Source organism: Artemia franciscana, chromosome 10 (assembly GCF_032884065.1).
Source record: "Artemia franciscana chromosome 10, ASM3288406v1, whole genome shotgun sequence".
NCBI lineage: Eukaryota > Metazoa > Arthropoda > Branchiopoda > Anostraca > Artemiidae > Artemia > Artemia franciscana.
Window position 1 is genome coordinate 27,517,122 of NC_088872.1, and position 26,135 is coordinate 27,543,256.

A 26,135-nucleotide genomic window follows, 5' to 3' on the forward strand; every position below is an offset into this window, starting at 1 on the left:
GACAGAAGCCTCAAAAGTACGTTTTAGGCTCAGGTTGTGTTCATAGCGATTTAGAACCAGTGATTAATCTATTATATCCCACTGAAAGGGAAATTTTAGGGTAAACAGTGCAATATGGGTGCAGTGAGGAGGTAGTTCTTCTATTGCGAAAACGTAGATTTTAATGAAAAATGACAGTTTCCAAAATTGATTCATTAAAAACTGTACTTTATCCTGAAAAGGGGGGATAAACGCCCTAATATCAAGGATAATTCTATTTTGTTGTGGAAAGAAAACTCTCTTTACGAAAAAAAACAAAACAAAAACAGTACAATCGCTAATTATTTCAAAGGGATAAAATGTTAGCCAGAAAATGGGTTAATAATTGGGCAGTGACTTGACCAGATAATTGCATGCTGTAAAATCCCAAAAAAAGGCTTCACACATGTATCTAGATTCTTAATAAATGTCCTACTTTTGCCAGAAATCCCAAGAAACCATGGGGAAATTAAACATTTCACAAAATTTCGGGGGGGGGGGCTTCGAAGCCCCCTGCGTACGTGCCAGAATACAAGGATGGTTCCTACTTTTATGATTTTGACGATAATTTTAACAGAAATTACTGAAGACAAGTTTTTTCAAATGAAAGTAAGGAGTAACATTAAAACTTAAAACGAACAGAAATTACTCCGTATATGATTTTGAAGCGCCCAGATTTTGAAAAAAAACTTTAGCGTAAAGAGCGGGGCGTTTAGGAGGGAACAGCCCGTTTCATATACGGAGTAATTTCCGTTCGTTTAAGTTTTAATGTCGCTCCTTACTTTCAGTTGAGAAAACTTGTTTTTTTTTTATTTAATTTCTGTAGGTTTTTGAATTAATACATGTTTTATTTTGGCTCTCCGCACATGAATAATAAAAACGAAAATTGCATATTAAGTTTTTTGTGGCTCAATGGCTTTCTCATAGTTTTGATCGGACGATTTTGTGAAAAAAGGGGGTGGGGTAAGAGACCTATTTGCCCTCCAATTTTTCGGCTATTTAAAAAGGCAACTAGAACTTTTAATTTTTTTTTTTTGAACGTTTTTATTAGTAATAAATATACGTAACTTACGAGTTAACTTACGTAGCGAGCTTCTATTTTCGTATATTTTTATTATGTATATGAGAGAGTTCACCCCTCGTCAATACCTCGCTCTTTATGCTAAAAAATTTTATCCCAATTCTTTAATAATGACCCCTGAATCACAAGGATTGTAGAATGAACGTTGAAATTACAAAAAAATACATTCCATGAAGAACATTCAGGATAACTGAAACTAAAATAGTCAATGCAAAGCATTTTCAAATAGTAGTTTGTCACTTTTCTTTAATAGATGGAATTGTTGAATAACATTTATAATGCCAACTCGCTTTTATGCATGTTTGTCAGTGCGATAGTTGCTGGAGTTGTTGTTGTTGTTGATTAACGACTGGTCTTGACTTCAGAGGGTGGTGTGTCACTTCTAATTCTTGGTATGGAGATTCCCTTTGCCCAGTTTTCATTGAGCCAAAAAAGTCCATTTACAATTTGATTCGAATTCCGAAGTAAAAAGTGCTGCCATCTTGGCAAAATTCTTATCTCATTAGCTACGATTTTTATTTATATGTTTTGCAATATTATTTAGGATTATATTTCTTAGCTAAAATTCTAGTCAGTTTGTGAAATGGATTTTCGCGGGCATCTTGTAAGCGACAATTAGAAATCTAGAATTTTGGATTTGGGAATGAAAAATTTGTATTAATCCGAAGGGAACTTTTGCGGTATGAATAGGACCCATGCTTTAGTAGTTTTGTGCCATTTTCAAACTGAAAATCTATCAGGTTTTGAAAGATAAAATCACACATTTCAGCTCACGAAACATTTCAGGTTATGAAGTCACAAATTGCTTGTAATTGCTTTTTCCTATTCTACTCTCAGCTTCTAAATGCTTTTAGTTGCTCACTCATTTTAACCCAATTTTGTCTGCAAACTATATATTTTTTATCTCTCTTTTCTCTTGAAGCTCACCTATTCATCATCGGTCACATCGATGGCAGCTGAGTAAAGCGTGTGGTATTTAATAAACTCCCCAAGTTGTTTTGTTTCTTCCAGACACCAAAAACATATTGTGGAGCTTGCAGTCTTGATTTCTCCGAAATAGTGTGCTATGTTCGTCGAAAATATCCTACATCAATTGTTGTTGCGGCTGGAATTTCTTTGGGAGGGTAAGTCGTCATTTTTTGCTAATTTGCAATCGATTTTCTAGGACAATTCTTTCTTAAGCAAAACCACGTATGCTAACTTTTTATTACTCTGAGTAAGAAACCAAAATGAAAACACTACCCTTCCTTCATACAACTAAATAAAAAGAAAACAAGTTTTTTCACTTGAACACAAGGACTGACGCTAAATTTCAACTGGGGGGGAGGGTTGTACGCCCATTCATTCTCTAATTTTTTACTAAAAATTTGGTTTTGATATAAAGAAGACAATTTTGCACTTGAACATAAAGACTAACAACTAAATTTAAACGAAGGAGGGAGGGTGTATGCCCAGTAATTCCTCTGTATTTAATACTGAAAATCTGTTTTTGATTTTAAGGAAACAATACATATCGTAAATACGTATGCTCTTTATCAAAATTTTCGAGAATGAATGCACTCATTAAAATGTATTTACTTGAAATTAGGGTTTTAATTCGGACCGGAAACGGTGAGATTTCCGCTCAAATCTTTCAAATGATGGTAGGTAAATAAAAAAACAAGCAACTACCAACGGAACATTTTTGTCACATTCCATAATAAGCTTTCAGTGAAGCGTGATCTATATTTTAACGTGAAGCGGAGACGCTGAGGGGGCCGTAGCGCTTTTCTACATAAGATAATTTTGTCTGGTTTTAAATTCGAACGTTACTCTTAATTGTCATGGGAGAAAATTTGTTCTTGTTCAATCCTAGTCCATTTTTCATTTTTGTATTTAAAGATAAAGAATATGTAATCATGAGCTTAAGAACAAAGCACCGGACCTTGGAAACTGGTAAATCTCCATTGGAATTTTTGATATCTACCAACATCATAACTTCCTGGGAGGTAGTTACCCTTCCGAAATTACTGCTTAAAATTAACCTTAGACACTTCTTGATGGCGTCTTTACTTTTATGGTCTTTACTTTACTTGATGGCGTCAATAACAGCACTCCTATATGCCCTAGTATCTTGTATTGATCCTGCCAGTCGTCGGTTTACAATAACATAATCAATAAGGATTGCCGTCTTACCATCACGTGAATACTATGTCAACTTATGGGCCATTTTATGACCAAACATCGTTTTGGTTATAACTAGAGTGTTATAGCTACTAAATCGCATAAGTCTGTATCCATCACTGTTTTCCTTTCCTACATCAAATTTACCTAGGCTAGGATACCATCTATTACTATTTTTAACAACCTGGGCGTCAAAATCCCATAGTAAAAACATTACATTTCTACCTGGGACCCTGTCTATTTGCTTCTGTAACTGTGAGTCAAATTCATCTGCGTCACTAGTATCTCCGTCAGTCGGTTCTATCGGGGCATATACTACTATAACTGATACCCTGAACTTTTTAGTCATAAAATGAGCAATTAGTATTCTATTATTAATACGTTCCCAGCCTAAACAAGACTTAGCAGCTTCCTTATTCATCATGAGTCCTACTCCCTCTCTATGTACTCCATCCATCCTGCCTGAGTAAATAAATTCTATGTCACCTAATTTCATACTTCCTTCCCTTGGGATGTGAGTTTCTGAAACTCCTAATAAGTAAAGTTCGAATCTCCTGTATTCGTCAGTCAAAATGTCGGTACGATAGTCATTTTTTAAGGTCGTAACATTCCAAGTTCCAATTTTCACGTTCTTTAAATGATTGAAATTATTTTGGCCTCAGGAAAAAGCAATGATTCCGGATACCAGTGCGGGGCGGGGATCAACATAAGTCTATACCGAAGCGCTTAAGCCGGCTTAGAACCGGACAGAAAGAAGTCCCTGGGACCTCCAGTATGAATGGAGGCTTTGTGCAATCCTGGGCCCATTTTGGTGAATACAAGGTTTTCAGCACTTGGCGATGCTCTTCTATCAACAAGAGTCGAAATCCTGTACAGACACTCCCAAGCCTATTACCTCCGACTCATTATATATTTATGCCTACAAATATTATGGTACTACGGGAAGACGACCCATAGTAGATAAATCAGCCCCATTAATCAGAATCACGTGCGAATGCTGTGTCGTTTACTAGGCTGTAATTTCCTCGAGGGGTGCCACTCCTCAAGTGGTAATAAAATGGTAAATAAATGGCAGAAAATTTTTTCTGCAATAAGAAGGGACGTATCACCCTGCAGTACCATTATTCAGGCTTAGTCTAAATGAAGGGAGATAAGAGATTAACTCAAACACTGCTCCTCCATACTCCTTCCTACATTTATCTGAAGGCTCGTGGAGAGTTAGACAATTTGGGAATTGAAATGCGCTCTTTTAGGCATCCGTCCTGCCGCGGCCAACACAATAAACCACTCTCTTTATAATAGCTCATGGACAATTATTCATCACTAAACATATTTCATGAAAAATTAAGTGAATAAGCCTTGAGATAAATATCTATACTAACCATGTATCTTGTATCGACTGCGTGAATTTTTAGGAACAAATGCACCATCGTGCGGCATTACTTCCTCTAGGACTAGGAGAATCAATTTATAGAGTTGTTGTTTTTTGATAATTTCAAATCGATTGGCTATCTCAAGTTTGCAATCGATAGCAACTTGGTCCACCTAGGAGCAAAATCGATGTTTTGTACCTCAAAATGGTGGAAAATGCCACTTTTCTGTGGCACAATCTTTTTGGTCACTAAGAAATGGCACTAGTACTTTAAATTTTTGCTCGAATGAGCCCTCTCTCGATTTTCCAGGACCAGGAAAAAACACGCATCCATGATCCTTCTTCTGGAAAAAATGCTAAATTCCACATTTTTGTGGATAAGAGCTTGAAACCTCTACTGAAGGTTTTTCTGATATGCTGAATCCAGTGATGTGAATTTTTCAAGAAATTCACTTGCGTTTTGGGGGAAGTTTCCTGCCTTTTTCAAAAACCAGGCAAATTTTCTCAGGCTCGTAGCTTTTGATGGGTAACATTAAAGCATAACAAGCCTTTTCTTTAATGTATATATTGTTATCAAAACTTTGTTTTTTATAGTTTCGGTTACTATTGGCCCGATTTCTTACTTACAGCTCGTTGCCATGAACTGTCTGATAATCTCTAAGACTCATTTTTTTCATTGAGGAACGATTCTTCGATTTAGGAATCATTTCGGCCAAATTACATTTATTTGCAAACTAGCTTTGGTGGATCTGATACCTGAGTGAAACCCTAGATCTTTCTGATTTAAGTACAGGAAGATGAAGCTTCTTGGAGCAAATTAAATAAATAAAAGAAGTTTTTTAAACTACAAGTAAGGAGCGACATTAAAACTTAAAACGAACAGAAATTATTCCGTATATGAAAGGGGTTGTCCCTTCCGCAACGCCTCGCCCTTTACGCTAAAGTTTGACTCTGTCACAACTCTACTTTTTAAAACAATAAAAAAAACTTTAGCGTGAACAGCGAGCCGCTGCTGAGGGGACAGCCCCTTTCATATACGGAATAATCTCTCTTCATTATGGCACTTGGTCTTAACCAAGTGACATATAGCAATGGCCAATTCTGTCGGTCTGTCTGTCGGTCCTGGTTTTGCTACTTTAGGCCCTTCCAGGTAAGCTAGGACGATGAAATTTGGCAGGCGTATCAGCGACGGGACCAGCTTAAATTAGAAATAGTCATTTTCCCAATTTGACCATCTGGGGGGGGGGGAGTGGGGGGGCGGTTAATTCGGAAAAAATAGAAAAATTGAAGTATTTTTAACTTACGAACTGTTCATCAGATCTTAATGAAATTTGATGTTTGGAAGGATATTGTGTCTCAGAGCTTTTATTTTAAATCCCGGCCGGATCTGGTGACATTGGTGGGGGGGGGGGGTATGGGAGGGGGAAACCTAAAATCTTGGAAAACACTTGAGTGGAGGGATCGGGATGAAACTTGGTGGGAAAAATAAGCACAAGTCCTAGATACATGATTGACATAACCGGAACGGATCCGCTCTCTTTGGGGTGATTGGGGGAAGGGGGGGGGGGGGGGGTAATTCTTAAAAATTAAAAAATGAGGTATTTTTAACTTACGAACGGGTGATCGGATCTCAATGAAATTTGATATTTAGAAGAATATGGTGTCTTAGAGTTCTTATTTTAAATCCCGACCAGATCTGGTGACATTGGGGGGGGGGGGTAGTTGGGAGGGGGAAGCCTAAAACTTGGAAAAAACTTAGAGTGGAGGGATCGGGATGAAACTGGGTGGGAATATTAAGCACAAGTCCTAGATACATGATTGACATAACCGGAACAGATCCGCTCTCTTTGGGGTAGTTGGGGGGGTAATTCTGAAAAATTAGAAAAAATGAGGTATTTTTAACTTACGAACGGGTGATCGGATCTCAATGAAATTTGATATTTAGAAGGATATCGTGTCTCAGAGCTCTTATTTTAACCCCGACCGGATCTGGTAATATTGGGGGTGGGGAGTTGGGAGGGGGAAACCTAAAACTTGGAAAACACTTAGAGTGGAGGGATCGGGATTAAACTTGGTGGGAAAAATAAGCACAAGTCCTAGATACATGATTGACATAACCGGAACGGATCCGCTCTCTTTGGGGTAGTTGGGGGAGGGGTTAGTTCTGAAAAATTAGAAAAAATGAGGTATTTTTAACTTACGAGCGGGTGATCGGATCTCAATGAAATTTGATATTTAGAAGGATATCGTGTCTTAAAACTCTTATCTTAAATCCTGACCGGATCTGGTGACAATTTTGAAAATTGAGGTATTTGTAACTTACGAAAGGGTGACCAGATCTTAATGAAATTTGATATTTAGAAGGATCTTATGCTCTAAAGTTCTAATTTTAAATTCCTACCAGATCCTGTGACACTGGGGGGAGTTGGAGGGGGAAACCGGAATTCTTGGAAAACGTGAAAATTGGGGTATTTTTACCTTACGAATAGATGATCGGATCTTAATGAAATTTGATTTTTAGAAGGGATCCATGTCTCAGAGCTCTTATTTCAAATCCCAACCAGATCTTTTGACATTGGGGAAAATTGGAGGGGGAAATCTTGGAAAACACTTGGAGTGGAGGAATCGGGATGAAGCTTGGTGGATAGAATAAACAAATGTCCTTGATACGTGATTGACAGAATCGTACTGGGTTTGCTCTCTTTGGGGGAGTTGGGGGGAGGGGTTCAGTGATTTGGCGAGTTTGGTGCTTCTGGAAGTGCTATGACGATTAAAATTGGTCGGCGTGTCAGGGAGCTGCACAATTTGACTTGATAAAGTCGTTTTCCCAGATTCGATCATCTGGAGCTAACGGGAGAGGAAAAATTAGAAAAAATTAGGTATTTATAACTTACGAGTGGGTGATCGGATCTTAATGAATTTTGATATTTAGAAGGACATCGTGACTCAGAGCTCTTATTTTAAATCCTGACCGGCATTAAGACTCTTATTTTCCTTTTCAAATCAATCTATTGATTCATAGAATTTTGTTAGACCTCATACCATATGATCTCTTGGCTCTTAGCTCTTCTCGCCTCGTCACAAGTGCCATATGAGCTCTTAGCTCTTGTTTTGAATTTTAATGTCGCTCCTTACTTGCAGTTAAAAAACTTGTTTTTTATATATTTAATTTCTGAACGTTTTTGAATTAATGCATGTTTAGATTTTGGCTCACCGCACATGAATAATTAAAACAAAATTTGCAAGTCAATTTTTTTGCTAAATGACTTTTTCATAGTTTTGATCGGACAATTTTGATGCAAACAAGAGCTAAGAGCTCATATGGTACGAGCTCTAGCAAAATTCTAAGAATCAATAGATTGCTTTAAAAGGAAAAATCAGAGTCTTAATGCCGGTCGGGATTTAAATTAAGAGCTCTGAGTCACGAGGTCCTTCTAAATATCGAAATTCATTAAGATTTGGCGTTTGCCAAGATTTTAGATTCTCCTCTACAACTCCCCCCAATGTCACCGGTTCTGGTCGAGATTTAAAATAAGAGCTCTGAGGCAGGATATCCTTCCAAACATCAAATTTGATTAAGATACCATCACCCATTCATAAGTTAAAAATACCTAATTTTTTCTATTTTTTCCGAATTAATGGGCCCCCCAATCCTCCCCAGATGGTCAAATCCGGAAAATGATTATTTCTAATTTAATATGGTCCGGTCCCTGACACGCCTGCCAAATTTCATCGTCCTAGCTTACCTGGAAGTGGCTAAAGTAGCAAAACCGGGACAGACCGACATACCGACAGACCGACAGAATTTGCGATTGCTATATGTCACTTGGTTAATACCAAGTGCCATAAAAACGGGTGAGGAAGAGGCCTAGTTGACCTCCGATTTTTGATTACTTAAAAATGCAACTCGATTGTTTTATTTATTTTTTTGTATGAACGTTTTGTTAGTAATAAACATACATACGAATTAACTTAAGTAACGAACTTCTACATTTGTGTATTTTTATTACGTACTAGCTGTTGGGGTGGCGCTTCGCGCCACCCCAACACCTAGTTGGTGGGGCGCTTCGCAACCCCCCAAGCCACCCCGCGCGCGTAAGTCGTTACGCGTCATATTAGTTATGCGCCATTGTAGTTGTGTCCCTGTGTCCCACCTGTGAATATAGATAGATTTATATATGTGTTTCAAACTACGTAAAAATTGCGAATAAACAACATTCTTGGCTTTCCCATTGTCTGTGCATATACAAAGCCGTATGTACTAATAATGACGTCATATGCAAACGCTCTTTTTACAAACAAACAAACATGCATCCACACAACTCGTTTTTATATAGATAGATAGATAGATAGATACAATACAAATTAACTGCGTAAAACTTGCGAATATACAACATTCTTCGCTGTCCAATTGTCGCTGCATATAAATACATTGTCAGGTTTACCGACCCTCGAACATGCAACGTACAATTGTCCATGGGAAAAACAATCAGTATTAAGATCTATACCACATTTTTCTAATGATTGACCTTGAGCTTTGTTAATGGTGATTGCAAATACTAATCGAATTGGGAATTGCAATCTTTTAAATTGAAAAAGCAGATCCGTTGGAATCATGGGAATGCGAGGAATAAGAACAGCCTCACCCTCATAAGGCCCTGTCAAGATTGTGGCCTCTATTAGGTTTTCCATTGTTTTTTTTTACGGCAAGTCGCGTGCCATTGCAAAGCTTTGGTGGGTTGATATTTCTTAAAAGTATTATTGGTACGCCTATTTTTAGTTGTAGCACGTGTGGTGGAAACCCTGAAGGATCTATGGAATTTAAAAATTCAGATGGATAATTAACCGCTTCATTTGGTTCCAAAACTGTGTCGACTGACTTGTAAAGGACTGTCTGGTCTCGAATCTTGGTCAAAACAATATTGTTGATTTCGTGGACGTCTATATTTTTGGGTGCGAGAATCGCTCTTTCACTTAGCCATTTATTATTTTTATAATTTTTTAGAATATTCGGAAATACTTTTTCAATCAATTCATTTTTGGACGTCACTAAATTACAGAAATCAGCAGGTAGTTGTATACGTCCTGAAATTGAGTCTACTGTTTGACCAGAGTCATCGTTTTGCAATCGGACACGCATATTTGTAGTTAATTTTAATATTTTTACGTGTGCCCATAAATTAGAATTTTTTAGGCAAGCATTCATTTCGTCTGCAGGAGTTAAACTATGTAAAAATTGCGAATATACAACATTCTTGGCTTTCCCATTGTCTCTGCATATACAAAGCCGCATATACATATACCACATTTTTCTAATGATTCACCTTGAGCTTTGTTAATGGTGATTGCAAATGCTAATCGAATTGGGAATTGCAATCTTTTAAATTGAAAAGGCAGATCCGTTGGAATCATGGGAATGCGAGGAATAAGAACAGCCTCACCCTCAAAAGGCCCTGTCAAGATTGTGGCCTCTATTAGGTTTTCCATTGTTTTTTTTTACGGCAAGTCGAGTGCCATTGCAAAGCTTTGGTGGGTTATTTCTTAAAAGTATTATTGGTACGCCTATTTTTAGTTGTAGCACGTGTGGTGGAAACCCTGAAAGATCTATGGAATTTAAAAATTCAGATGGATAATTAACCGCCTCATTTTGGTTCCAAAACTGTGTCGACTGACTTGTAAAGGACTGCCTGGTCTCGAATCTTGGTCAAAACAATATTGTTGATTTCGTGGACGTCTATATTTTTGGGTGCAAGAATCGCTCTTTCACTTAGCCATTTATTATTTTTATAATTGTTTAGAATATTCGAAAATACTTTTTCAATCATTTCATTTTTGGACGTCACTAAATTACAGAATTCAGCAGGTAGTTGTATACGTCCTGAAATTGAGTCTACTGGGAGATTTCCGTTTCCAATTGTCAGCAATTGATCTGAAAATGTTTGACCAGAGTCATCGTTTTGCAATCGGACACGCATATTTGTAGTTAATTTTAATATTTTTACGTGTGCCCATAAATTAGAATTTTTCAGGCAAGCATTCATTCGTCTTCAATGGCTCTGATGGTGCAGCCAATAGGGGAAGTTTAACTTTTCCTGAGGCGCAACACATTCCCATTGTTTCACCATTGAATTTCAAGGCCTTGCAATAGGGACAAATTTTAGACATTGTCCCGATTTGAACACATCTACTCAAGCTATAATCATCGACTGGGTTGTACCTGAATGCCAGGCGATAACTTTCAGGTTGCTCTGATTCCTCGGCACGCTTTCTTTTCTTACTTTCTCTATCAGCAGCAAGCCTGATTTCTTGCTGTTCTTGTGATTCCTCGGCACGCTTTCTTTTCTTACTTTCTCTATCAGCAGCAAGCCTGATTTCTTGCTGTTCTTGTAATTCCTCGGCACGCCTTCTTTTTTCACTTTCTCTTTTAGCAGCAAGTCTGCTTCCGCGTTGCTCTGGTAGTTCCTCGGCACGCTTTCTGTTCTTTTTTTCTCTATCAGCCTCAAGCCTGTTTCCTTGCTGTTCTTTTGATTCCTCGGCACGCTTTCTGTTCTTTCTTTCTCTATCAGCCTCAAGCCTGTTTCCTTGCTGTTCTTTTGATTCCTCGGCACGCTTTCTTTTCTGACTTTCTCTATCAGCAGCAATTTTTTTGGCATAGACTCTTTGAGCATCTTCATCGGCTTTTGCCATGGTAAGTTCATCAGTCATTGTAAACTTAAACATTAATAGATTTCTACGTGAACATATGTCTTAAATATCTTGAATGACGTCACCGTCAAAGCAAAAATGACGACAACTAATTTCATGACGTCAGTCAACACAGAAACATGACGTCACCTGATCCACAGACAGACACACAGACAGACAACTTATTTTTATATATATAGATATGAGGAGGTTTGCTCCCTCGTAAATACCTCGCTCTCTAAATTAAAGCTTGAATTTTATCCTAAACCTTTAAGAATGATCCCTGAATCACAAAGGCCATAGAATAAATAGTTGAAATTACTAAAAATACTTTCGCGTAAAGAGCAAGGTATTGTGGAGGACACGAACCCCCTTGTATACGTAATATTTTATGTTCGTTTAAAGTTTAATGCTAACCATTACTTCGTGGTGACAAAAAAAAATATTTTCTCACTGTTTTGTTTTAAATAATGCTATAAAATCCTGCGCCTTCTTCATTTAAATTCTCTTCCCTCATGACAAATTCCTCCGTGGAAAGATCCTCTCACATAACCGCCTCCTCCGACCCACCTCCACCCCAACAAGAAAAAGTCCCCCTGAAAACGTCTATACATTTCATAATAACCATTACTACATGTAAACAATGGTCAAAGGTTGTAACTTGCAGCCCCTCCCCCGGGGACTGTGGGGGGTTAAGTCATCCCCAAAGACATAGTTATTAGTTTCTTGACTGTGCTGAATAAAAGGTCTATCTCAGAGTTTTGATCCGGTGGCTTTGGGGAAAACATGTGCGTGGGAGGGGGCCTAGGTACCCTCCAATTTTTTTGGTCACCTAGAAAGGGCACTATAACTTTTAATTCCCATTAAAATGAGCCGTCTAGCGACATTGTAGGACCTCTGGGTCGATATGATCACCCCTGGGGAAAAAAAAAAACAAATAAACACGCATCCGTGATCTGAATTCTGGCAAAAAATAAAAAAAATTCCACATTTTTGCAGATAGGAGCTTGAAACTTTTACAGTAGGGTTCTCTGATACGCTGAATCTGATGGTGTGATTTTCGTTAAAATTTTATGACTTTTAAGGGGTGTTTCCCCCCCCATTTTCTAAAATAACGCAAATTTTCTCAGGCTCGTAACTTTTGATGGGTAAGACTAAGCTTTACGAAACTTATATATTTAAAATCAGCATTAAAATGCGATTCTTTTGATGTAATCATTGGTATCAAAATTCCATTTTTTAGAGTTTCGGTTACTACTTACTACAGTTCGTTACCACGAACTGTTTGATATTGACAGATGAAACAGGGACGCCGGCAATGGCTTTATCATGGAAAGACTTTGCTGGAGATTGAATGTGGAAACATCGCATTACTGTGAGGATATTGCTTCCTCGCCCCTCTTCTCTGTGCAAAACTACCCTCAGAATTTTATGCAAATATGATCACAAAAATATTGAAAATGGTAGTCTAGGAAGCACTTTTCTGTTAAAATTTATAGCCTAGGGTATTTTGTAACAACTTATTTATGTAATAAGGTAAAACGTGAATAATACACGTCTCCTTTTTTCGTACGACGTTAAACCTTTTCCTTTTATTGTTGTGTCTTCACATTTCGGCATAATTTTAAGGAAAAATTACCGTAGTTTTTTGTAATTGTATCCGGATTTTATGTTTCGAAATTTTTGTTATCCCAAACAACTTGTTATTTAGAATAATCTACGTAGGACTATCTTATCATTACGAATCTCTAGGCCTATCCCCTTTTTAAACTGTAAAATATGATCATATGCTATGATCGTAAAATTATGTTTCGTTGCTCTGTTAAATTAGCTGAAGAAGAAGCATTTGCCCAAGACAAAAAACAAATCGTTCCTGTAAGGCTTTACGGTCTGCTACGCAGGAAAAGAAGAAAGTTCATAATAGTTGAAACACAAGTGTAAGCAAAGGAGTAAAACGAAAAAAAAAGAAAAAATATCTCACAATGAAGTTATTCTATAAGATATTAAATAAATAAATACAATTTTTTCAACTGAAAGTACAATATCAAAACTTAAAACGAATATAAAGTATTACATATATGAGGGAAGTCTTTCCCTCCTCAATACCTTACTCTTCGTCCTGATGTTTTTTAGTATTTAAAAAAATACTTAGTATTTAAAAAAAACTTAGCATTTAAAAAAGAGAAATGGTCCTTGTATTTCAGGAGTAATTAATAAAGAATTAAGACAAAAAGTCAACATTTAGCGTAAAGGATGAGGTATTGAAAACATGTACTATAGGGTTCGCTGATACGCTAATCTGATAGTATGATTTTATTAAGATTCCTTGACTTTTAGGGAGTATTTCCCCCTTTGTTTGAAATTTTGACGAGAAACAGTAAGCTTAATGGATCTTGCATGTTTGGAATCAAAATTCCTTTTTAGAGTTTCGGTTACTTTGGAGACGTATCGCTCCTTACGTACAGTTCGTTGCCACGAACTGTTTGATATATAAGAAAAAACTGAAACGAGGAAATGAAAAATAAGAAGATAAAAGGTCAACTTACCTATGACTCATTTTATGGATAAGATACACAAGGCATAACTAGTAAAAACAGAAATGAATCGAAATGAATTATTTAGCAGCCTATTCAAGAATTCTATCAACAAAGATAAAATGAATACCAGTGACGTAACAAAAACTCAGTCCCCGAAGCATCTCAATCCACTAAAAAAGAAAGAAAAAAAATAATCGAAGCTAAGAAGAAAATTAAACATTCTCGCTAGATATTGGACGGTGTTCTGGATACTGAAGCAAATTTGGTTTTACTCTATTTTGTTTCTGTTCGAACCCCACATATAACAAGGGTTTTTAATTTTTTATTTCAGGTTGATACTTGGTAACTACTTAGCAACAAACGGATCCAAAGCACGAATTTATCTTGATGCTGCGATGATAGTGTCTGTACCATGGGATGTTCTTAAGGGAACTGTTAGTCTAGAAAAACCAATCCTTAACCTGATGTTGAATCGTCATTTGGCAGGATGTCTTGCACAGTCTCTTGATCTGTAGGTAGAAATCTTCCTTTTTGTGCGTTAATTTTTCAATATTCTATTTCCCAAATTTTTGAATGGAGATTGAACCTTAAAATAGTAAAAATTACCCCGCATAAAATTTTACCTTTACCCGCTTGTTTCCAGTTCAGTAAGGACAAGACTTGCTGATATCATAAGCTTTACTGTCTTCAAGTTTCACGGTGAAGATAGTCAGTTAGAGCGTGGTTACAATAAGTTGCCTGAACTTAGCCAAGTTTCATATTTGAACTTTTTTCCAAAACAAATTATATTCTTGTAGAATACCAACGTATCTTGTCAAAACGTTTCTGAAGCACAATCTTACGTATGGTAAATCCTGCTTGTTTTTTGCACTTGTCTTTTTTATATATATCATTGAAAAGGGTCTTCTTGAGACAGCTTATATTCGAAGACTAAGTGTCTAAGAACTTTTAGGTACCTCTAATTTAATTCGCTACAAAGCTTTTTTTAAAGCCACCGTAGTGGCTTTTTAGTCAAAGATTAGCGTTTAGTGGCACTAAGCGGGAAAAAGCTCTATCATACAGAATGATTCATTTCTAATTACAAAAAATTATTAGATATCCCAAGAAAAATGAACCTGTTCACAGATTAAATGCGATTTCTTATAAAAGGTAAAAATAATAATAAAATAAAAGCAAATAAAGCCAAAAAAGTAAAGCTTTGCCAGACCAATCGGCTACCAGAAAAACGAAGCCTTTTATTATTTTAAATAGCGGGGTTGAATGGATATGTTTACGAAAAATCTGCTCTAGAAATATAATCGGTCATTAACAGAAGCGGTCTATTACGCAAGCGGTCTATTTGGTAACTGTAATTCGACCCATTTGTTCTTTGAGGGATCTGTTCTACCCTATTCTGATGACGATAGCGATTCTATGATTCAGCATCAGTGATTATCTTATATCTCACCCGCACTGTCAATGCTCCATTCTCTCTGTTTATCTAAGTATAAACGTAGTCTAGTGTAAAAGTCTAGGCGTAAACTTATAAGAGATCTTCGGCCGGCAAATTTACATGAGTTCCGTGAACAAATAAGTGTAATATCGTGGGAGAAAGTGTATGAAGAACCGGATCCCTCGCGTGCCCTCGACAACTTTCTTGGGATAATTACTCCGATATTTGAGTCTGCTTGTCCCTTAAAACTTACTAGGAAAAAAGAACGAGATATCCCCCGAAAACCCTGGATTGATGATGAAGTTGTTGAAGCTATAAATGCTCGTAACGCTTGCTTCTTTAAAAGTTTAAATGACTCATCTGAAGAAAGTAAAAATGAATAGATTCGTCAACGAAATTTAGTGAATAAGTTAAGACGTTCAAAAAAAAAATATTACATCGAAAAATTTAATGAACAAAAAGGTGATATGCGGGGCACTTGGCAGACCATTAATGGCGTGATTAAAGGCACAGGTAAACATGATGGCCTCATAAATGCTATCACTGTCGAGGGTGTTACAGTCACTGATAAGCAGCAGATTGCTGACGAGTTTGGTCAATCAAGGAATCAAGAATCAAGGAAGACACTTCTCACGGAGACCCAGCGAAAAGTGACATGCTCATTGAAGATAATCGAGGTGAACATAATAAATTTCAATTTGAAAAAGCGTCAATTGAAGAATTAACAAAAATTGTGAAGAATTTAAAGTCAAATGCTGCTGGTATTGGTGGTTTGAATCTGAAAGCATTCAAAAGAGTTTCAGTGTATCTACTACCATGTCTTCCCTACCTCGTTAACCTGTCACTTGAAGTCGGCCAATTCCCTGAAGCGCTTAAGCGAGCAAAAGTCCTCCCACTGTTCAAATCAGGCAATAAGCACGATATGACGAACTATCGACCTATAAGCTTGTTACTACTATTCTCAAAGATATACGAGAAAATAGTACATCGACAACTGTACGAATATTTAGACAAGCTCAAAATATTAAGTGAGTCACAGTTCGGTTTCAGAACTAAACATTCAACTGTTCATGCGGCATACCATCTAATGGAGTGCGTTAATAGTGCCCTTGAAAGGAATCTTATCCCTCTTACTGTGTTCATAGATTTTAAAAAAGCATTTGATACCGTTGATTTTAATCTTTTATTAAGTAGGCTAGCTTGTTTGGGAGTCCGTGAGAAGTGTTGGGATTGGTTTAGGTCTTACTTGCATGGTAGGTCCATCAAAGTTATGATAGATGATGGTGGTAGGGAAACCCTTCAATGTGAATTGTGGAGTTCCCCAAGGTTTGGTATTAGGACCTTTAATGTTTCTTATATACGTGGATACAATGCGTTTTTACCTTCCTGGTGCCGTAGTTACATCATTCGCAGATGACACAGCGCTTACAGTGATTGGGGAATCTGTCGAAGATCTTATAGAGATAACTAATGTAGCTTTGGATAATTTATCTCAGTTCACAAAGCATAGTTTTCTTTCAGTGAATACTGAGAAGACTAATTATACGATATTTAGTCGTATTGGTAAAGTTGTAAATAATTGTCATAGTATTCTTTTACAAGGTGTTTCCATTAGTCAGGTTTTTCAATGTAGATATCTAGGATTTTATTTTGATGTAAATTTTAGTTGGATTCATCATTGCAAAGTTTTATCTTCAAAATTGGCTCGCGGAGTTGGTATTTTAAGAAGATTTCATAATTTTTTTCCTCTACATGTCCTGAAAGCAATTTATTATTCAATTGTCCATCCTTATTTAGTGTATGATTGTTCATTGTATGCAAGCAATTTTTCTAGTCATGTAAAAAGGGTCCAGATTATGCAGAATAAGGCAATTAGAAGTTTGGGTGAGTATCTTGCGTGTGGTAGTACTAGAGATTGTTTTAGAGATTTAGATATTTTGAATATTGATTTTATTAAATCTCAGCAGATTTTAATTTTTGTATACCAGGTTTTAAATGGATTGTCTCCTCAATATTTTAGAAGTTTTTATCGATATAATTCAAATTATCACGACTATTCTACTAGGAGCTCTGATCAGGTGACTAGTGAAATCAGGCATACAACGCGATCTGGGTTTATGATTAAACATGTAGGTGTTGTTATTTGGAACTCAATTCCAGAGAGTGTTAGTTGTTCTGAAAACCTTATGTTATTTAAAGTAAGAATAAAAAATTATTTTTTGAATAAATTATAAATTATATTGGTTATAATTTTCCCCTTTTTTTTCTTTTTTTTTATGATGAGAGATGGCTGTTTAGAGATTGTATAGTGTTTCGTCTGTTTGTTTCTTTTTTTGTTTTTTTTTTTTTGCGTATTTCTTTGATTTTGAATGAATAGTTATCATTTATTTGTTGTAGTTTTGATGCTGAACAGGGACATTTTAGGTCCCTAAATTGAGCAGCATATTATTGATTGTAAGTGCAATTTTAGTAATTTTTATTTGATGAAATAAACGCATACCTACCTACCTAAGGAACGCTTGAAACAAAACACTATTTCTGCTACGGCTGTAGTCTTTGACAGATTTCCAAATTATAAAAATACCTTTGCAGATGTATTCCAAATTATAAAAATACATTTCCTGGTGTGTGTCTGGCTTTTTAATTTTCTTAGAGTTTCCTCTTCTGTGCTAAGCTCTTACACATTTTAGTTGCTGTCACGTGGGAAGGTCGGATCCAACGCTTTTACACTTCCGACATAATTGCCAAAAACCATCAAAGGGAGGGAAGATCAGGGCAATGTAAATCAGGATGATAAAAGTGTAATTCAATATAAATCATTTATTTTTTATTTCTGAGTCTCTAAAATGTCAGGTAGGACGTTTAAGCATGAAAGCGACGTTTTCTTCGACATTATCTTACTAAATAGTAAGGATCAGATTTTTTTATGAGATATGATATATACATTTCATAAAATAAAAATTCACGTTTTAACTTCTAGTAATTTTCAGTAGAGTTCCACAACTATTTTCTAAAACACTTTTTATTGCCACTTTATTTCAGGGTAAAGCACCAATTTGAAACAGTTGATGGGAAGTGGAATATTGAGCTAGCTTTGGCAGCCAGGACTATTAGAGAGTTTGATACTCATTTTACCTCAAAACAATTTGGCTTTTCAGACTTAGAAGAATATTATAAAGCCGCGTGCCTTCATGATAAGATTCATAGAATCAAGGTTCCAACCTTGTGTCTTAGTGCCCGTGATGATCCGTTCCAACCCGACGAAGGTAAATATCTATATCTGGTACCTAAATAAGTTAAACAATAATTTCCAATAAGATCGATCCTAGGGCCATCCCCCAACCCCCCCCCCCAAAAAAAAAGTCTAAAAATACTGTCCAAAAATGCGGTTTGTCCATGTAGTGCAGATAAATGTTGATAAATTTGGGGAGAGTAGGTAGTGCAGATAAATTGGTTTATAAGTGTCATATATTGTTAAGGGTCAAGAACCAAGGGGAATATAAATTTTTGTATTTCTATGATTTGGCATTATTGTTGACAGTCAGCCGCAGTCAGCTTAGTTATTCGGATAGTTAGGTCCCCAAAATTATTCAACTAGAGTTGAAACTATTTCTGGTTATAATTGTATGATACTAGTAAACAATTGCTAGACGAATTTGTAATTAAAATTATGACAACCATCTAACACTTGGTGGTAAAAAAACAATAAGTAAGGAGTGACTCGGCCCAATAGTAACCGAAACTCTAAAAAAGGGAACCAATTGTCCTGGAATATTAAGAGAGGGCTAATTTGAACGGAAATTATAAGTTCTAGTACCTTTTTTTAAGTGACCTAAAAGATTGCAGGGCAGCTAGCCCACCTCCCACGCCCTTTTCCTCCCTTTCCAATCCAAATTTTGTGATAACTATGTCTCTGGGTACGGCGTGACCCCCGCAGCCACAGGGGGAACGGATGTATGTTATGCAATTTACCCACTGTTGACATATAGTATTTGTTATTTGATAATTATATGGAATTTTTGTTGGGGTGGGGGATTTTCGGAGACGGGAAGATTTTACACGCGGATAATTTTCCATGGGGAAAAAATTTCCTGGGTAAATTTTCCAGTAGAAATTTTATAAGAAGGGAGGGATTTCCTGGTATCAGTTTAAAAACAGTCAGAAATCGAATAAAAGTTTGACTTTTGTCCCAATTTTTTAAGAACAGCCCCTGATACACAAGGGCCGTCGGTTTCACATGACAATTATTTTCAAAGAACTTTAAGACTTTAGTGTAAAGAGTAAGAGTTATACCCGGAATAATTTCTGTTTTGTTTCGATTTTTCAGTTGAAAATACGTATTTTGTCTATTAAACCTTGTAAAAGCTAAGGAAAATACACCGAAATCAAGTCAATCAGATTTGGTTCGCTTTTGCTATGAAACGAAGTCTGATAGTGTCAGCGAACTTCAGCAATGGATGGAATTTTTACCCATGGCGCGAGTTAGAGGAGGAAAAGAGAAATATTAAGTTTGACTATGATGGTATACCGGTACTTTGGGAATGGCTATTAATCAGATAAATAAATACATTTTATCTTTAATATTAAGCCCTCCACCTTTATACAATTTCAGGCAACGTCTCCAACGTTCGGGCAAAATCTCCAACGAAATTTTATGCCTCAACCCCATCCAGTGCCTCAACCCCATCCAAATCAGATCTTTCTACTCAAGCCTCTTTCTGTTCAAGCCTTTTTCAACTCAACACAGTGGCGTCGTTTGGGGGGAGGGCAAGGCTGGGCAGTCTCTCCAATAATTTGAATAAAATATTATTAAGTTGCTTTAAAACTGCTGCTCGTTTTAAGTTTCAACTTTGTTCTTTACTGTAAGCAGATTTTTTTTAAGTAATCCATCCTCGTTTTTGGTACGTTTTTAGTATAAAAAACAAGGCGAAAGGGGTTCATTACGCTTCCTAATATGTTCTACATTAATATTTATTCAATTAAACCGCCTGAAAACCTTGTCATGAAGTAAATAGGTGAGCCTAGTTAATGGTAAAATTGCAAAAATGTACGATACTTCCTGTTTCGCCTCGCTTGCTCAGGTCAATTTTTTTCCCCTTGCAGTTAAGGGTCTTAAACCTCCTCAAATCTACGAGTTCAAGATTAGATTTTCTTGGTTTAAAACTTTCAAAAATGAATATGAGCACACCCTCTATATCTGCAAATAGGACAGAAATGGAATCACTGAAAACAAGAAATCATTGAAAATAAAAATAATTTATTGAAAAACATGAAAAATATTTCATCGAAAAAGAAAATGAGACTTACTGTTATTATAATAATTTAAAAAAAGCAAGTTTTTTTTTAAACTGAAATTAAGGAGTGACATTAAAACTTAAAACAAACAGCAATTATTCCGTTTGTGAAAGGGGCTGTCTCCTCCTCAACGCCTCGCTCTTTACGCTAAAGTTTCACTCTTTCTCCCAACTCCACTTTTTAAAACAATCAAAAACTTTAGCGTAAAGAGCGGGGAATTCAGGAGGGGACAGTCCCTTTCATATACGGAATGACTGAATCTGATGATGTGATTTTCATTGAGATTCCTTGAACTTTAGGGGGTGTTTCCCTATTTCAAAAATATGGCGAATTTTCTCAGGCTCTTAACTTTTGATGTGTACCACTAAATTTGACAAATATTATATATTTTGAATCAGCATCATAAGCTGAATCTCTTGATATATCTATTAATATCGAAATTTTGTTTTTTAGAGTTTTGGTTACTATTGAGCCAAGTCGCTTCTTATTTACAGTTCATTATCACAAACTGTTTGATTTACCCCGGACAATACCCATAACATCTCCACGCATAAAATTGAGTTGGAAAAGAGAAAGCAGGACATAAGACGAATTTCGTAAAGGAATTCTGGAAAAATATACTATTGCTAGCTAGGTCAAATCGGTTGTTGTTTAGTCAAAGAAGTTAGTATGGGGGGGGGGGGAGGAGATCAGCTCCAGGAATCATTTAATTATTTTAAATTTTTTACTTCAAATATTTAAATAAAAACTCCAATTTTTAATAATTAAATCAAAAATATTTAAATCAAATATTTAAATCAAATTGTCTTATTTGTAATTGAAACGCCTAATAAGCGTTGATAAAGTCTTATTCCTTACGTTTTGGATTAACGTGCTAGCCCATAAATGTAGAACTGCCTCTATGTACATATACCATGCTGACTTCTCGTTATTTTTGCTTTTCTAAATATTCCTATTAGCCGGCTCAAAAAAAAAAGTATTGACAGGAATGTACTGAGGATTATTACTGTTATTTGTGGCATTTCACGTAACGCCAGCGATACTTATGTGACATTTATCTCTGCATCAGCATGTTGTACGAAATGCCCCCTGTAAGGGATGAAATAAAGTGAGTCGAACAATATATGTATATCTTTCTCGTAATTTAGAAATTTTATGCTCATATATAAGCGGTACCAACCCATACTATTTCTCTATTATTATTAGTTTTAATATGCAGCACTAGGAGACAGAGCTTCGTTTTGTAAAGGAAATTTTAGAGATAATAAAATATTCAGTGCCTCTACCCCTTCCGGAAAGTGTAATTTTCCTGCATTTCGTTTTCAAACAGTTCGTGGTAACGACCTGTAGTAAGGAGCGATCCGGCTCAATAGTAACCAAAACTCTAAAAAATTGAATTTTGATATCAATAGCTACATCAAAAGAATCGCATTTTAATGCTGATTTTAAATATATAAGTTTCATCAAGTTTAGTCTTAGCCATCAAAAGTTACGAGCCTGAGAAAATTTGCCTTATTTAGGAAAATAGGGGGAAACACCCCCTAAAAGTCGTAGGATCTTAACGAAAATGACACCATCAGATTCAGCGTATCAGAGAACCCTACTGTAGAAGTTTCAAGCTCCTATCTACAAAAATGTGGAATTTTGCATTTTTTGCCAGAAGACAAATCACGGGTGCGTGTTTATTTGTTTGTTTGTTTTTTTTTTGTTTTTTTTTCCCACGGTTCATCGTATCGACCAAGTGGTCCTAGAATGTCGCAAGAGGGCTCATTCTAACGGAAATGAAAAGTTCTAGTGCCCTTTTTAAGTGACCAAAAAAATTGGAGGGCATCTAAGGCCCCCTCCCACGCTCATTTTTTTCCCAAAGTCAACGGATCAAAATTTTGAGATAGCCATTTTGTTTAGCATAGTCGAAAATCATAATAACTATTTATTTGGGGATGACTTACTCCCCCACAGTCCCTGGGGGAGGGGCTGCAAGTTACAAACTTCAACCAGTGTTTACATATAATAATGGTCATTGGGAAGTGTACAGACGTTTTCAGGGGGACTTTTTTGGTTTTGGGGGTAGGGTTGAGGGAGGGGGCTATGTGGGAGGATCTTTCCTTGGAGAAATATGCCATGGGGGAAAAAAATTCAATGAAAAGGGCGCAGGACGAATCTGGTCACGTTAGAAAAAAACGTCAAATTCAGAGCTTAATATACAATGCTGGGTGTTCGGAGCCTCTCTATTATGGAGTATAATTTGAAAATAACACAACTATACGAGCGATAAAACATATATACCACAACCATAACTCAACTAACGAAAGAACTGCTAAGAGATAACACAACTATAAAGCGAAAACAGGTGAAAACTAACGGGAAATAAACGAACTAAGAGGTGGAAGGGGCCCAGAGAAAAAATTTTGAGCCTGACTTCCGCAAAGGAGTAATAATGTCAGAAGCCCCGAAATACCGAATTATTTTCTTTTCAAACAGTTCGTGGTAAAGAACTGTAGTAAGGGGCGACCCGGCTCAATAGTAAACGGAACTCTAAAAAACGGAATTTTGATGCTAAAAGATACATCAAAAGAATCGAATTTTCACGCTGATTCTAAATATATAAGTTTCAATTAATTTAGTAGAATCTTAACGAAAATCACACTATCGCATTCGGCATATCAGAGAACTCTATAGCAAAAATTTCAAGCTCCTATCTAAAAAAATGTGGAATTTCATATTTTTTGCCAGAAGACAAATCACGGGTGCGTGTTTATTTGTTTGTTTGTTGTTTTTTTTTCTTTTCCCCAGGGGTCATCGTATCGACCAGGTGGTCTTAGAGTGTCGCAAGAGGGCTCATTCTTACGGAAATGAAAAGTTCTAGTGCCCTTTTTAAGTGATAAAAAAATTGGAGGGCAAATAGGCCCCCTCCCACGCTAATTTTTTCCAAAAGTCAACAGATTAAAATTTTAAGATAGCCATTTTGTTCCGGATAGTCGAAAACCATAATAACTGTGTCTTTGGGAATGGCTTACTCCCCCACAATCCCTGGGGGAGGGGCTGCAAGTTACAAACTTTGACCAGTGTTTACATATAGTAATGGTTATTCGGAAGTGTACAGACGTTTTCATGGGGATTTTTTGGTTTGGGGGGTGGGGTTGATAGGAGAGGGCTTTGTGGGAGGATCTTTCCTTTGAGGAATATGTCATGGGGGAAGAAAAATTCAATGAAAAGGGCGCAGGAAGTTCTAGCATTACTATAAAAAAAACAATGAAAAAATAAACATGAAAACGTTTTTTCAAATGAAAGTAAGGAATAGCATTGAAATTTAAAACGAACAGAGATTATTACGCATATGAGGGGTTCTAAAAATACTTTAGCATAAAGAGCGAGGTATTTAGGAGGAGATAAATGCCTCGCTCTTTATGCTAAAATATTTTTAGTAATTTCAACTATTTATTCTACGGCCTTTTTGATTCAGGGGTCATTCTTAAAGAATTGGGACAAAACTTACGATTTAGTGTAAAGAGCGAGGTATTAACGAGGGTACAAACCCCCTCGTACACATAATAAAAATATAAGAATATAAAAGTTTGTTACGTAAGTTAATTCTTAAGTTACGTATATTTTTTTACTAATAAAAACGTTCGTTGAAAATTAAAAGTTCTAGTAGCCTTTTTAAGTAACCGAAAAACTGGAGGGCAGCTAGGCCTCCTTCCCCACCCCTTATTTCTCAAAATTGTCTGATCAAAACTAAGAGAAAGCCATTTAGCCAAAAAAAATTAATATACTAATTTCATTTCAATAATTTATGTGCGGAGAGCCAAAATCAAACATGCATTAATTCAAAAACGTTCAGAAATTAAATAAAAAAAACTAGTTTTTTTAACTGAAAGTAAGGAACGACATTAAAACTTAAAACGAACAGAAATTACTTCGTATATGAAATGGGTTGTCCCCTCTGCAGTCCCTCGCTCTTTACGCTAAAGTTTGACTCTTTGCCACAATTCTACTTTTAAAACAATTAAAAACTTTAGCGTAAAGAGCGAGGGACTGCGGAGAGGACAACCCATTTCATATACGGAGTAATTTCTGTTCGTTTTAAGTTTTAATGTCGCTCCTTACTTTCAGTTAAAAAAACTAGTTTTTTTTTATTTTTAACAAGGATACAAAGGGGAAGGTAATTTCCAAACTCTAGGCGTAAATTTTAAAAATACCGTCCCTATTTCAAATGTAAGGAAATTTCCAGGGGAATTCTCAGTGGAGGAGAATTCCCGCAGGGGTAAGGGGAAATTTTTCTGCCGAGTTTTTTTCATTGGACAACGCCCTTTTTGCTATTTTTTATTTTTTAAAATGAAAAAAACGCCATGTGGCACTTTACGTTTGCCTTTTAAAGTCAAATTTATAAAGAGCATTTAAATATAAAAATTAGTTATAAATGAGCCCATAATTAGCTCTCCATGATGTCCGTATGTCCGGTCTAACCTTTTCATTCCAAAAATGTCACTCGAATTGCGCTTTTAGTGTGCCGTGTGACACTATATGACGACGTTATCGAGTCTATCATATAAAAAACGTTAAGATATAGGTCTCTATGAATGTCTATAAACAGGTCTCTATGATGTTCCAGTGCCTCAATAGCGACGAAGAAAAATATGAAGACATATTACTACTGGCCATGTAAAAAAGTGATTTTTTCTTGTTGTCCAATGAGAGGGTTGTAATTTTCCTGTATAAGGTTCCAACACTGGTAATTTAAAGGGTATACTTTGTGATTTGCTAAGACGTCATTTTCAAATGACATGCAACTGAATGACGGGATGCATGAGGCTATTAGATTAGTGCGTAGTTCAACTGCAAGATTTAGTCTCCTATGATGTTTGCGGGAGTAGAAGGAAATGGAAGAGTGGCATGCAACTTAATATTAACGCTAAAACTTGCAAAAAAGCCGAGGTGATGGTGAGTTTTAAACTCACCATTACCCATTCGAAAGCTTGTTTAAAGTACACTACTGTCGCCTGCAGCAATCCATTGCTGACAGCCTTAGTACAAGCCGAGTCCACTACTTAATTTATGCTTATTTGATGCGTGTGCATTGTTTATTTATGTATTCTGTGATGTTTTTTAATTTAATCGAGTAACTTCTTTCCTAAATAGTAACTTTTCTTCGTTATCGCTTTTAGATAAATGCTCTGTTGAAGACTTAGGGAAGGAACGGGCTATTTTTACTTTTTAACCGCTTGGTATATCTCTCCCCCCCCCCTTCAGTTTGAACAGTGCATGCTCTTGCGTTCCCGGGGATCGGGACAGCTGGGCTGCTACATATTCTGTAAGTTATTAATTCAGAATAAGCGCTTCCGTAGGTTCAGCAATGTAGGATGGCCAAACTTTCGGTTCCTTAACCAGTTCCGTAAAAAAACAGCTTTCTCCAGCTTTCAACTTTGATGTGTTTTATAACGTTATTAAAAATTATAATTTCTATCAATTTTATTTTGCTGTAACAGGCTAATAAAACCAGTATAGGGCAGAGCTCCTTACTCTTTTTTTTGGCGGAAAAGCAACTTTAAAAAG

General features: G+C 36.3%; 1 protein-coding gene across 2 annotated transcripts in view; it reads left to right on the top strand.

Moving 5' to 3' along the window:
• LOC136032012 (phospholipase ABHD3-like) overlaps window positions 1-26,135 on the top strand; it is an 82,372-nt gene that overhangs the window by 27,115 nt on the left and 29,122 nt on the right. For both annotated transcript variants that reach the window (XM_065712080.1, XM_065712079.1), the window contains exons 4-6: window positions 2,111-2,223; window positions 14,187-14,366; window positions 18,330-18,553. In XM_065712080.1, the coding sequence (XP_065568152.1) occupies window positions 2,111-2,223; window positions 14,187-14,366; window positions 18,330-18,553 (517 nt within the window). The remainder of the gene's footprint in view (window positions 1-2,110; window positions 2,224-14,186; window positions 14,367-18,329; window positions 18,554-26,135) is intronic.